We start from the raw sequence: 13,560 nt of genomic DNA, 5'->3' as shown, positions 1-13,560 counted from the left end.
TGTGTTGCGATGGTAGAAAACAAGTTTGTGTGTCTGAAAGCTGTCGGTACTGGGGGGTACTTACATCTATTTTTTAAACAGGGCACTTTATTAAAAAAAAAAGTAGAGGAACACCGATCAGTGGGAGCCGGGGTGTGTGTGAGGGGAGATTTCACGGGGATGAGGGGGAACCCCTCCAAGCAATGAACATCACAGGAGGGGGAGCTATAAACCCTTAGGGCGGGGGGGGGCTAGCAGCGCAGAGCCCTCCATGCACAGACACAGGCCCCTTGGCGCGAGACCCCCCTTCCCACTGGCCCCAGCCTGCCCACACACTGACCCCCCCCCCCGCGGGGCGGGGACTCGCTGCTGGCCGGGGGGCGGCGCCGTCGCTAGGGCCGCGAGCTGTGAACTGAGCGGCCCTAGCAACGGCCCTAGCAACGGGCCTGGCCGCGCCGCCCTGGCTGCAGGGATGGCGGCGGGGGGGGCCCCCAGCAGCCCTGAGCCCTCCATGTACAGACACCGACCCGCCTCCGAGCGGACCCAGGTAACGGCCCGGAGACCGCCCCCCCCCCCCCCCGCCCGCCCGCAGGGCCTCCCCCGCCTTCATCACTGACCCCCCCCCCCGCCCGCAGGGCCTCCCCCGCCCTCATCACTGACCCCCCCCCCCCGCAGGGCCTCCCCCGCCCTCATCACTGACCCCCCCCCCCCCGCCCGCAGGGCCTCCCCCGTCTTCATCACTGACCCCCCCCGCCCGCAGGGCCTCCCCCGCCTTCATCACTGACCCCCCCCCCCGCCCGCAGGGCCTCCCCCGCCCTCATCACTGACCCCCCCCCCCCGCAGGGCCTCCCCCGCCTTCATCACTGACCCCCCCCCCCGCCCGCAGGGCCTCCCCCGCCTTCATCACTGCCCCCCCCGCAGGGCCTCCCCCGCCTTCATCACTGACCCCCTCCGCCCGCAGGGCCTCCCCCGCCTTCATCACTGACCCCCCCCCCCCCGCAGGGCCTCCCCTGCCCTCATCACTGACCCCCCCCCCGCCGCAGGGCCTCCCCCACCCTCATCACTAACAACCCCCCCCCCACAGCACCGTCCCTGCCTTCAGAGATCAACCCGCCTATCTAACTTTCAGAGACCGACCCCTCCCCCTCAGAAACTGATTTGCCCCTCTGCAGGGCCCTCCCAACACAGAATCCCCCCCTCTTATTTTCCAATGTTCCTCTCAGAAAGCCCTCCCCTCCGGAGAATGACACCCCCACACCTCTTATGCACTCTCAGAAACAGACACACACACCCCATGCCAGTTTGCCTTCAGAGATAAACTCCCCTGAAGGCCTCCCCTCTCTCCTCAGACACCCTCCCCCAAGAGACCAGCACTTCCCAGAGGCCCCTCCACCCTTAGATTTCCCCCTCCTGCAGGTCACCCCTCCCCCAGAGACACCTCCCTCAAACACACCCCTGTGCCACCTTCCCCCTCAGAGATACCCTTCCACCTTTGAGCCAATGTCTAGATGTTGAAGTGAGACAAAACAGATCGGAAACAAGATGTAGATTTTTAACAGTGAGAGTAATAACCATTAGAACAATTTACCAAGCATCACAGTGGAGTCTCCCCCGTTGACCATTTTAAAATTAAGATTGGTTTTTTTTCTAAAGTATCTGCTCTTGGGATTTTTTTCGGAGAAGTTTATGGCCTGTGTTATACCTGAAGTCAATGATCTCTTGTAGCCTAGGGATCTATCAATCATAAAGAAAAAGAGAGACACACCCCAGCAGCCTATTCACTGTGCCTGTACACCCCACACCATTCAGAATTCCCACAGGGAGCCTCTTTACCCCACTTGAAAAGATGTTCCCCCTCCTATCCAGGAAGACACTACTGTACACACCTTTATTCCCAAACAGGCCACTCTTGGACCATCCCATGAACTTCCTTTTATGTTCCTGTAGTATCCACTGCAGAGAAGATACTCCTTTCTACCACCACTTGATATTCTTTCTACATCCTAAATCCCCTCCAGACAGTCCTTCCCAGAGACAAAGCCTTCCAACCCTAGACAGTGCAGTGGATTCCACAACCAGCCATTTTCTGGAGGAGCTGAATGGCATTCGCTTTTGCAGCCTGTATCTTCTTATAATCCAGACTTTTATGGAAGAAATAGATACGCAGAGCCAGCAGGGCTGACAGCCACCGTGAGCTCTGGGACAAGGTGAGGTGGGTGGCTCCCTGCCCATGGAAGGCTTGGGGCTCCCCACCCAGACCACTGTGTGACACCCCACAACCCTCAGCAACACTCTGCCGGCAATTCAAAGGAGCCGGGGGCTCTGGCCACTGCCACTGCTGAAGTAGTGGTGTCGGTGTCGGCTGGGAGCTTCAGGCCCCTTTCAATCTCTGGGCCCTTGGACAATTCCCTCATTTTCCCCCACATTGACGGGTCTGCACCTAGCTCCTATATTCAGAACATTATGCATACGGACCTCTTTCTTACCGAAACACTGGTAATCTGAAGCTATTCCTGTGGAATCAAACTGATTTAATCATTGCTGCATGTATGATTTAATAACCAGATCCTCCACTCTCAATCCTGTCTCTGTTTCTAAAGATTAACAATATCTCACTCTAATTTTTCCCCCCACAGGACATTTCCCATTTGTTGACTAGTATATTTAAGAGCATGTATACTGCAGATGTCATAGGGATGGATACTGGAACAAATCTGATCAAATCCCGTGGAGGAGACAATATCTATCATGAGAAGTTTGTGGAGGAATTGCAAAAGGTAAAGCAAATAAACAAACAGATTAGAGGTAGTTTTCAGAGCTATTCTGACAACTAGTAAAATGTTTGTCAATTTTAATTAAACCTTCCAGGATTATTTTTCAAAATGGTTTCCTAGAATCACAAAGATATTTTCATGAGCAGTTTGAAATACTCTTCTTGGGACCAAATTTTCTCATAGAGCCTCTCGTCTCATTGTGTGTTAGCCATCTGTTAGCTGTTATAACAACAGCTTTCAAGTACCTAAAAGGGGTGTTACAAGGAGGAGGAGGGAAAATTATTCTCCATAACCTCTGATGATCGGACAAGAAGCAATGGGCTTAAAGTTAGAGGTGGGGGAAACTGAGCCATCAACTCATGCAGACTTTAAGCTTCAGGTTCTGAAGGGTTTTTAAAAGGTATCTTTAGTCCTACATTTGGATAGATATGCAGGGTATGTCTAGACTACATGCCTCTGTTGTCAGAGGCATGTAGATTAAGCTACTCGGCATAGGGAAATGAAGCCGTGATTTAAATAATCGCGGCTTCATTTAAATTTAAATGGCTGCCACGCTCTGCCGACCAGCTCATGATCAGCTGTTTGTCAGCAGATCGGGGCAGTCTAGACGTGCCGCAGGAAGCCTTTGTCGACCGGCGCAGGTAAACCTGGTTTCACGAGGCATACCTGTGCCGGTCGACAAAGGCTTCCTTGTCGACTGTGGCGTGTCTAGGCTGCCCTGAGCTGCCAACAAACAGCTGATCATCAGCTGGTCCGCAGAGCGCGGCAGCCATTTAAATTTAAGTGAAGCCGCAATAATATAAATTGCGGCTTCATTTCCCTATGCCGGGTAGCCTAATCTACATGCCTCTGATGACAGAGGTATGTAGTCTAGACATACCTGAGTGTGCAGACAAGTAATCTTAGAACCTCTCTTGCTGGAGCAGCAGTGGAATGAAATCAACAAGACTTTGCTCATTTTCACAGCTGATATTCAAAACCAGTAGAAAAAAATGATAAATGCTATTTTTTTTTTAAACTGACATTTTCTCAGATGCGGAATGGAATTGTGAGATTAGGGAAGAAGGACAGAGAGAAACAACAATAGCCATTGGTCTGGTTATTTTACCTGGGATGTGGGAGCTTTGGTTCACGTCCCTGCTCTGAAGAAGTGAATTAAAAAGCTTCCTACGGAACACTTGAAATTTAATCATGTACCTGATACAGTTGCTGAAATACAAACAGGGTCCAAGAATAGCACGTCTCTCTTTCCACTAGCAGGGGCTGAAGGACAGGCTTCTCTGCAGGGTGATGTCCCTGGAAATCCTTGGTAAAGGGGTTCTTTTCATTATACCTGCTTCTAGTTATAAAGTTTAGTAAACTGGTAGGCATCTGGTAAATGTTTCAACCCTCCCTCTTGCCCCCCACACACCCAAGTTAAGTGTTAGAAAATAATGCATTCTATTCTGGGAGTTTATTCTTACAAGTAAAAACATTCTAGCAAACCTTCAGAAAGAAACAGAAAACATTTATTTTTCTATCACATGTACTGACATTATTAATAATTTGCGATAGCTAAAAGTGTATTTGTTTATTTACATTCTCCACTTTACATGGCAGATTCATACTGAATATAACCATCGATTGACAGAAGCTGACATGATAGAAAAGCACATCATTCAGGCACGAGCTCGAGCAACAGCTGAAGAAGAAAGGGCTCTGAACATGTTGAAGGCAGATGCTGGGGAGGACATCTACAACACTGGATTGCCACCAGGTAAGGTTTCTGGGAATGTTACCTATCACAGTACGCATTTGTGGGATCTGGAGCTAAATTCAATGCTCAATCAAGTCAATGGAAATACTTCCATTTAGGGATGTAAAATGGTAACTGGTTAACTCATGGGTGGGAAACCTCTATCCCATGGGCTAGATCTGGCCTCTTGCTTAATTTCATTAGACCTGCGGCAAGCACTAAGCATTGTTGCCCCCTCCCCCACCACACCAGACTGGAACTGTGAGCACCAGCTGGCCTTGCTGATGAGCTGACTCCATGGTCCCTAAGTTCAGGGATGAACAATCGGGAAACTCCTAGTCTACATATGCTTTTCCTTACAATTCCCACTGGCCAGAAATGTCAGCCAATGTGTGCACCCCGCAGAGTGGCCTGGACGCATTGTAGCAGCGTCCAGGAACAGCATGGGGCCAGGGCAGGGAAGATTTTGCCTTAAGTCCCATGTATGATCAATAGGCTGTTGCCTGAGGTAAGCAGTGCTCTGCTGGAGCCTGCACCCCTCAGCCCTTCCTGTACCTCAGTTCCCACCCCTGAGTACCCTCCTGTTCCCCAATGTCCTTCCAGAGCCTGTGTCTCCACCCAGAACCACATGAGCCTTTCCTGCACCCTAACTCCTTGCTCCAGTCCTGAGCCCAATCCCACAGCCAAACTCCAAGACCTCACACCATCATCCTGAATGCCCTACCCCATGTTGGAACCCCCTCCAGCACCCTAATTCCCTTTCAGACCCCATATCTTCACTTGTACCCGAACCCCATGCCCAGGCTGGAACCCCTTCCACACCTGCACCCCAACCCCCTGCTCTAGCCCTGAGCCCGCTCCTGCACTTTAAATGCCTTCACCCCAGTCTGAAGCCCCTATTGCACCTGGAACCCCTCATTTCTGGCCCCACCCCAGAGCCTAGGAGAAGACCCAAGACTCCGCCCTCCCTCAGCCCCTCTCGCTGCAGGGCTGTGTGTATTCCATGATTGATATGTGTGTGTGTGTTCCATGATTTGGTGGGTCAGTGGCACCCGATAGGAAAAAGGCTCCCCAGCCCTGGATTAACTGATAATTAGAAACTTATCGGTAACACATTTCAGTTAATGACTAAACTCTGCTGCTGTCCCATGCTTGGGGTCCCAGCTGCTGGTCCTATGTCCAGGGTCCTGGCAGCTGGAATTCTGGACATGTGGGGCCAGCTACTGGGACCCCAGGTGAAACATGGGTGTTCTGCATTTTGATTATGCAGTTTATGAATCACAGAATACTAGAACTGGAAGGGGCCTTGAAAGGTCATCAAATCCAGTCCTCTGCCCTCGGGGCAGGACCAAGCACTGTCTAGATCATCCCTGATTGATGCCTATCAGACCTGCTCTTAAATAACTCCAGTGATGGAGATTCTACAACCTCCCTAGGCAATTTATTTCAGTGTTTAACCACCCTGATGGTCAGAAAGTTTTTCCTAATGTCCAACCTAAATCTCCCTTGCTGCAATTTAAGCCCATTGCTTCTTGTTCTATCATCAAGAGGCCAAAGAACAATTTTTCTCCTTCCTCCTTGTAACACCCTTTTAGATACTTGAAAACTGCCAGGGTTTAATATCACTTACTTATCATATATATAGTAGCCCAATGTCTGTGACTCTGTAATGCTGAAATGCTGGCTGTTACCTCTGGGCGGCGCTGTTGCCTCCCACTGTAGCGCTCAGCTGACTTCTGTGCCGGGCTGCTGCACGGGAGCAAGCGGGAGGGGTGCTGCATGTGGAGCGTGAGGCCCAAATGGCTGCTTGCACCTCTTGCTCCCATGTGATGGCCCGGCAGAGCAGCGCAGAAGACAGCCGAGTGCCACAGTGGGATGCAACAGCGCCGCCCAGAGGGAAAAGCCAGGGGGAGGGGCCTGGATGAGCATGCGTCTCTGACGTTAGGAAAGGGGCGCCAGATTCTAAAGGAGGAAAGTGGAGCGGATGTGGAAGAGACAGAGAGGAGAACGGAGGAGGCAGAGAGGAGGCGGAGGACAGTAAGAGAGAGAGTGAGAGAGACGCAGCAGGAGGAGAAGAGAAACACAGAGTAAGAGGTGGTAGGGGGAGAAGAGAAAGGGAGAGAGAGGCAGGAGGCAGACGAGAGCTGAGAGAGAGAGAGGGTGAGGCAGTAGGAGGAGAAGAGAGAGAGAGGCCGTTTGCGCTGCTTGCTCCCGCGCGGCGGCCCGACTGAGCAGCAGAGAAGTCAGACAAGCTCCATGGTGGGAGGCAAAGGGAGGCAGGGTGGTGATGTACACGCCCCGGGGGTGGGGCCTGTCAAGCGTGCATCCCCAATGGCAACAGAAGAGAGTGGAGAGAGAGTGAGAGGCAGGAGGAGGGGGAGAAGAGAAAGAGAGAGACGGAGAGAGAGGCAGAAAGTGGAGGAGAGCTGAGAGAGAGATAGGGAGGCAGTAGTAGGAGGTGAGAGAGAGAGAGAGAGAGACAGAGCCAGAAACTGGAGGCTCGGGAGAGAACACCGACGTGGAGGAGAGACCTGAAAATCCCGTTTTATGATGGGCTAATTGGCTAGTGATAAAAGAGCAGCTTTGAGAAAATGTAAGCAGAAAATTGAATAGAAAAAAAATTACCTTACATAATAAACTAATTGGGCAGGCCACTTTCAAGGCCTGAAATCTGCCATTAATGATTCTATGCCTTAATATTATTGTAAGCATATGGAAATACAGCTGTGCAAAAATGGAAATGTCTTCAGAATTGTCCTGTGAAGTTGATAAGTGTTATTACAGGCAGGGAAACTGATACAGAGATTAAGTGTTTGGTAGAAGACCCCAAAGCCAGGAGTCAGAATTGAATTTAGAACTCTGGAGTAGTTTGATTCTAGGTCTGTGCCTCAGGATGCATCTACACTGCTCTTTTTTCTGGAATAATGGCCGTTATACCGGAAAAACAATACTAGCGTCCACACTGCAGTTGTGTTATTTCAAAAGAAAATCGAGATAACGGACGGCTTTTCCAATGCTGGTAAACCTCATTCCATGGGGAATAAGACCTCTTCCAAAAAAGCTTTTTCGTCCACCCGCCAGAAGTGTCGCTCTACAGTGGGGTGCGATTGCAAGAGCAGCACTCCTGAACACATGCAGAGGTTCTCAATGATGAGCTTGGGGTCGAGCTCATGCAGGGCCAGGACGGCAGCCTGTAGAAACTGCTACAGAAACTGCAGCCCGGCAGTGTGGGGCTGTTGCGTGTCCAGAGGTAGCTCTGACTCCATCCATAACAGGGAGTGCTCTGGTGTCCTGAAGCAGGGCAACCAAAGCATGCAGTGGAAATGCTTTGCTGTCCCTTGGAGAGGTAGGCAAGCAAGCAGAAGAACCTGAGAAACAGCTGTCTGGGGGGAGTCTCTTTAAGCATGTGTCTCAGATATTTCCTGGAGCTGCTGCCTGAGGCTAACTGCTGACCTGATGCCCTTCCTGAACTGGTTCCGGGTGGCCACACTGTATGCTATCTTTCAAAATAGCACATCACTATTTAGTTGTGCTTTTTGCATGTAGATGCTCTATTTAAAAATATGCTTTTCTGGAAGATATCTTCTGGAAAAGCTTATTCTGAAAGAAGCTTGCAGTGTGAACAAACCCTCAATTCATATTTCACTCCAAAATATTTCTTCATAGTGATGATAAGGTGAGAACAGAAATGCGGACTGATCATTGTAGTGCTTCTTAAAACACCGATCATTTGTTTGTTTGTTTTTTAATATTGTAGTGGAGTCCTCCTTCAGATGGAGTGTAGATAGTGACCTTCTCAAAAAGCATAATTTAATCTGTCCTGAAGATTACATCACTGATAGAGTACCCATTACCAAAGCACCTAAAGGTAATTTTTAATGCCGTCTAACATGGATTTTTGATAATCTCTGATTTCTCTAGGACATGAAGAATTAGATATGAATAGCCTGCGTACAGGGCCGGACTGAGGCATGGGTAAGCTGGACAGCTGCCCGGGGCACCAACCGATGGGGGGCGCCTGATGGCAGCTGTAAGGGGCGTGCAGCGTCCCTTACAGCTGCCATCAGGCTCTGTACGCCCAGCTCCCGCAGCACCGGCCCTGTGGTACCGGCCAGCAGTGCCCTTCCCCCCTTGGCCGCGGGGCCCTGCATGGCCCGGTGCGTGCGCCAGCAGTGCTGGCCAGGCCGGGCTGGGCAGCGCATGCGCCATACGCCCCAGGTGCGGGTCTCGGGCTGCACGCCAGTGGCCGTGGCCGGCCCGCGCATGTGCCGTGTGCCCTGGGGGCAAGCCCGCACATCCTGGGGGGGTGGGCCCGCGCATGCGCCGTGTGCCCGAGCCCAGGGCACCAAAAGGGCTCAGGCTGGCTCTGCCTGCGTATAATGGCCAAATAAACAGAAACATGAAGGGATTTTCCATATGAACACTTAGTTCATGGCAAGCTGGGATATAAAACTACTGGCTTTAACCTGCTGTGCATTACGGGCACATCTAGACTACATGGCTACGTCGACGGAGATTTATTTACTGGACATAGTGAAATGAATCTGCGATTTAAATAATTGCTGCTTCGTTTAAATTTAAATGGCTGCTGCGCTGTGCTGATCAGCTGTTTGTCGGCAGCACTGTAGTCTGGACGCTCCGTGGTCGACATCAAAGCCCTTTGTCGACCGCCCCAGTAAACCTCATCCCACGAGGAATAACAGGGTGGTTGACAAAGGGCTTTGATGTCTACTGCGGAGCGTCCAGACTACAGCACTGTGCCGACAAACAGCTGATCGGCACAACACGGCAGCCATTTAAATTTAAATGAAGCGACAATTATTTAAATTGCCGCTTCATTTTCCTATGTCTACAACCCTAATCAAAATGGCTCCGTTGACGGAGCCATGTAGTCTAGACACACCCTAGGTGTCCACGTAGACCATGTTGCTGTGTGCTAACAATTCTATAGTGCACTTTGATGTGCCCTGCTTTGAAATGGGAGTAGTTTAAAGAGGATGATGGAACTTTTAGTGTATGACAACAGGGTCCACACAGACATTTAGCATGCTTCAGGCTAGTGTGAGGTAGATTGATACCCAGCTTGCTGTGAACTAAATGTTCATATACATAAAAACCAATATTTAAAGTATTAAGAATTAGCTTGAAGGTCAAGATACTACATTTTCAATATATTATAGATGTTCTTGTTTCTGTGTAACTAATAAATTACTAAAACTGAAAAGTTTTAAATATCAAATATACTTTTCATTATCAGTGTTGTTCATTTATTTTTTTCAGCTCATTCACTTTAGATACTAGCAAATGCAGCAGTATTTGACTTTGATAATATGAAAATATTTAGTTTTTACTTTATGAAAACTTTTTTTCAATAAGGTGAAATGTTACACTTTGACTTTATCATTTTGACTTATATTTATATTATTGTGTTTAAATGTTAAAGTAGCACTTAGAGCATTACTGATATAAAGCAAAGACATGTTTGAGCAAGAGGCATGATCTGCTCACAGAACCTGGCAAGAACAGGGCTGATATTGCAGAAATACAAGTATATTAGTCAAAACAAAAAAATGCAATAAGATCAGAATATTCATTTTGCAAAAAAAGATAGTTTCTGCTTTTTGTCCAAATTAGACTTGATATGAAATTTCAAATCTTGGAATTTCTTCAGTGTGAGAGATTCATTTTTGATCAACACTATTCTGTTTATCCATTTGTAAAGTGGAGATAATTTATCTATTTTAGAGGGGGAGTTATAAGGCTTAATTAACCATTTAACACTTCTGATAGTCCGGCATATTTGATAATCCGGCACCCCCTGGGTCCTAAAGGTGCCGGATTATCGGAAGTTTACTGTATTATTGTTATTGTAAGTTTGTCCTAAACATTATCTGTATGATTTGTGATTGCAATAAATTAATGTACTTGTACAAAATAAACTGTAAATATGGATGAAACATTAGAGCACTTAAATATACAGGGTTGTTGGGTTTTTTTGCTAACTCCAAGACCAATCATGTATTATTAATGTTTCTCTGCTTACAGTAAGTTTCTATAATTAATACTTTTCTCCCTGTTGCTTAGAAAATGTCAATACTTTTCTTTCAACTTCAGGAAAACAAGAGCCTGACTATATCAAGGAGACGTTTAGTTTTAAGCAACGCATTTCTAAAAGTCCAAGGGAGCAGAAACATATAGAAATCCCACACTTGAGGAAAACATTAGATAGTCTGCCAGAAGTATCTTTGTCCACCGTAACACTGTCTTCAACTCCTGAGCCTACATATCAAACTAAGAAACCATCAAGTAAGGTATATTTCAGAGATGGACTCTTTTTAGCTTGTCAAAATAGTTTAGGACTTATACTATCCCTTCAGAAAGAGGCAAATCCTAGCACATTGCTATTTTAGTATTACTAGTTGCTTTCTTTGTTGGAGAAGAGAGAAATACAGTAGTTTGCTAAGGGTGAAATTCTTTACTGCTGCATAAAGCTTAAATAATCAGGAATAGGAATTTGTATAATCCATCCCCAACCACCAAAGCTGCTGTATTTGAAATTGATTTTTACATCACATTCTCTGTTTGTTTCAAAGAAATCAAGCTTCTCTCACAAATCACTCCGGAAAGATGACATGTACAAAGCAGATAGAGAACAAGACCGTGCTTACCTTGCCAGACTTGAGAACAGACACAATTACCTGAAGAATCCACGCTTTTTCCCACCAAATACTCTTAACGGAGGAAAATGTCTTCTTATTCATCAGAAGAAGGTAGAACGAATGATAGCAGGAAGAAAAGTGACATTTGACAAAAGGTACATATCTTGACTCTTGTTTCAGACTTTGATTCTGAAGAGAGATTTGCTTTGGAATTATTCTGGATTTGCAGCAGTTTAACCAGAATAGTATTTTCTCCTGTGTATCTTTATTATGATCTTTCAGAAATAATATGTTGTAAAGTTTTTATGATTTTTGTTGCTCTTGCTAATGAATGCAAGCAAGATATTCCTAGGCATAGATAAATTACTGACACTTTTAAGGTACATCTACACAGCAGGGCTAAAGTCAAAATAAGCTACACAACTTCAGCTACATCAGTTGAATAACTTAAGTCGAAATAGATTAACTCAGCTTTTGGCACTGTCTACACAGCAGGAAGTCGAAGGAAGAACATTCTTCCCTTACTCCTCATGAAATGAGGGTTATCACAAGTTGGAGTAAGAAGTCCTTCAGCTCAACATTATTTCAGAGAATAAAGGCTTATAGTATAGATGCACATTTTGTTATTTCAGAATACCATCAGTTATTCCAAAATAACACTGCTATATAGACATACCTAAGAGCTTATTGCATGTTTTTCAAAGTTTCCCCCATTATTTTATTTCAGTGATCCTCGACCTGTTCCTGTGTTTCTACCTACCCCATCCACTGTATTGTTTTCTGAGTATGAAATTGGTCAGGTTTATGAGGTAAGAGCTTTTTCATCCACAAAAAATTTACTCTTACCTCTGAGAAACTTGATATCTCTCCATGACCTTCATAGTTTCCCCTATCCCTATGCAGACTTCCACATAGTTAACAAAACTATCATGAGCCTCGTTTTCCTTTCTCTTTCAATCACCACCAGAACTTCCCCAACGAGTATCACATTGGATCTTTTTCAACCTCAGGTTGCTTTTGTGACATATCTTTTACTGCAAATGCTGACAGAAATGTTCAGTTTTCCCATCTATAAAATACCTACCTCCTAGGCATGTTTGAGAAGTAATTAATTGCTGTTTACCCAGTACTATGAAGATGAACAATGGTACAATAAGTTCTTGGACTGCATTGGAGACAACTTTTTATTTCAGAAAGTTGAAAAAGCTACCAGGGGGAAGCAGTTCTAGATTTGATCCTAACAAATAGGGAGGAACTAGTTGGGAATTTGAAAGTGGAAGGCAGCTTGGGTGAAAGTGATCATGAAATCATAGAGTTCACAATTCTAAGGAAGGGTAGAAGGGAGAACAGCAAAATAGAGACAATAGAGTTCAGGAAGGCGGATTTTGGTAAGCTCAGGGAGTTGATAGGTAAGGTCCCATGGGAATCGAGACTGAGGAGAGTTGGCAGTTTTTCAAAGGGACATTGTTAAGGGCCCAAAAGCAAGCTATTCTGATGTGTCGGAAAGATAGAAAATATGGCAAAAGACCGCCTTGGCTTAACCACGAGATCTTGCATGATCTAAAAATAAAAAAGGAGTCATATAAAAAATGGAAAGTAGGACAAATTACAAAGGATTAATACAGGCAAACAACACAGGAATGCAGGGGCAAGATTAGAAAGGCAAAGGCACAAAATGAGCTCAAACTAGCTACGGGAATAAAGAGAAACAAGAAGACTTTTTATAAATACATTAGAAGCAAGAGGAAGACCAAGGACAGGGTAGGCCCACTGGTCAGTGAGGAGGGAGAAACAGTAACAGGAAACTTGGAAATGGCAGAGATGCTCAATGACTTCTTTGTTTCGGTCTTCACCAAGAAGTCTGAAGGAACGCCTAATATAGTGAATGCTAGTGGGAAGGGGGTAGTTTTAAAAGGTAAAATAAAAAAAGAACAAGTTAAAAATCACCTAGAAAAGTTAGATGCCTGCAAGTCACCAGGGCCTGATGAAATGCATCCTAGAATACTCAAGGAGCCGATAGAGGAGGTATCTGAGCCTCTAGCTATCATCTTTGGAAAATCATGGGAGACAGGAGAGATTCCAGAGGACTGGAAAAGGGCAAATATAGTGCCCATCTATAAAAAGGGAAATAAGAACAACCCAGGAAACTACAGACCAGTTAGTTTAACTTCTGTGCCAGGGAAGATAATGGAGCAAGTAATTAAGGAAATCATCTGTAAACACTTGGGAAGTGGCAAGGTGATAGGGAACAGCCAGCATGGATTTTTAAAGAACAAATCATGTCAAATCAATCTGATAGCTTTCTTTAATAGGATAACGAGTCTTGTGGATAAGGGAGAAGCAATGGATGTGGTATACCTAGACTTTAGTAAGGTGTTTGATACGGTCTTGCATGATATTCTTATCAATAAAC

At 46.4% G+C, this 13,560-nt stretch overlaps 1 protein-coding gene across 3 annotated transcripts in view; it reads left to right on the top strand.

Annotated features, from left to right (window-relative positions):
• Positions 1 to 376: 376 nt before the first annotated feature.
• The window catches only part of DLEC1 (DLEC1 cilia and flagella associated protein), a 65,754-nt gene continuing 52,570 nt past the window's right edge, over positions 377 to 13,560 (top strand). For all 3 annotated transcript variants that reach the window (XR_012902132.2, XR_012902133.2, XM_075922860.2), the window contains exons 1-7: positions 377 to 526; positions 2,616 to 2,756; positions 4,353 to 4,509; positions 8,246 to 8,356; positions 10,603 to 10,799; positions 11,082 to 11,302; positions 11,875 to 11,956. Coding sequence is in view for 1 of the 3 variants with exons in the window: in XM_075922860.2 (XP_075778975.2) it covers positions 452 to 526; positions 2,616 to 2,756; positions 4,353 to 4,509; positions 8,246 to 8,356; positions 10,603 to 10,799; positions 11,082 to 11,302; positions 11,875 to 11,956 (984 nt within the window). In the remaining 2 variants the exon portion in view is untranslated. The remainder of the gene's footprint in view (positions 527 to 2,615; positions 2,757 to 4,352; positions 4,510 to 8,245; positions 8,357 to 10,602; positions 10,800 to 11,081; positions 11,303 to 11,874; positions 11,957 to 13,560) is intronic.

The sequence above is a fragment of the Pelodiscus sinensis genome, chromosome 2, assembly GCF_052426305.1.
Source record: "Pelodiscus sinensis isolate ZL-2025 chromosome 2, ASM5242630v1, whole genome shotgun sequence".
NCBI classification, from domain to species: Eukaryota; Metazoa; Chordata; order Testudines; family Trionychidae; genus Pelodiscus; species Pelodiscus sinensis.
This window is presented reverse-complemented; position numbering and strand designations above follow the sequence as displayed.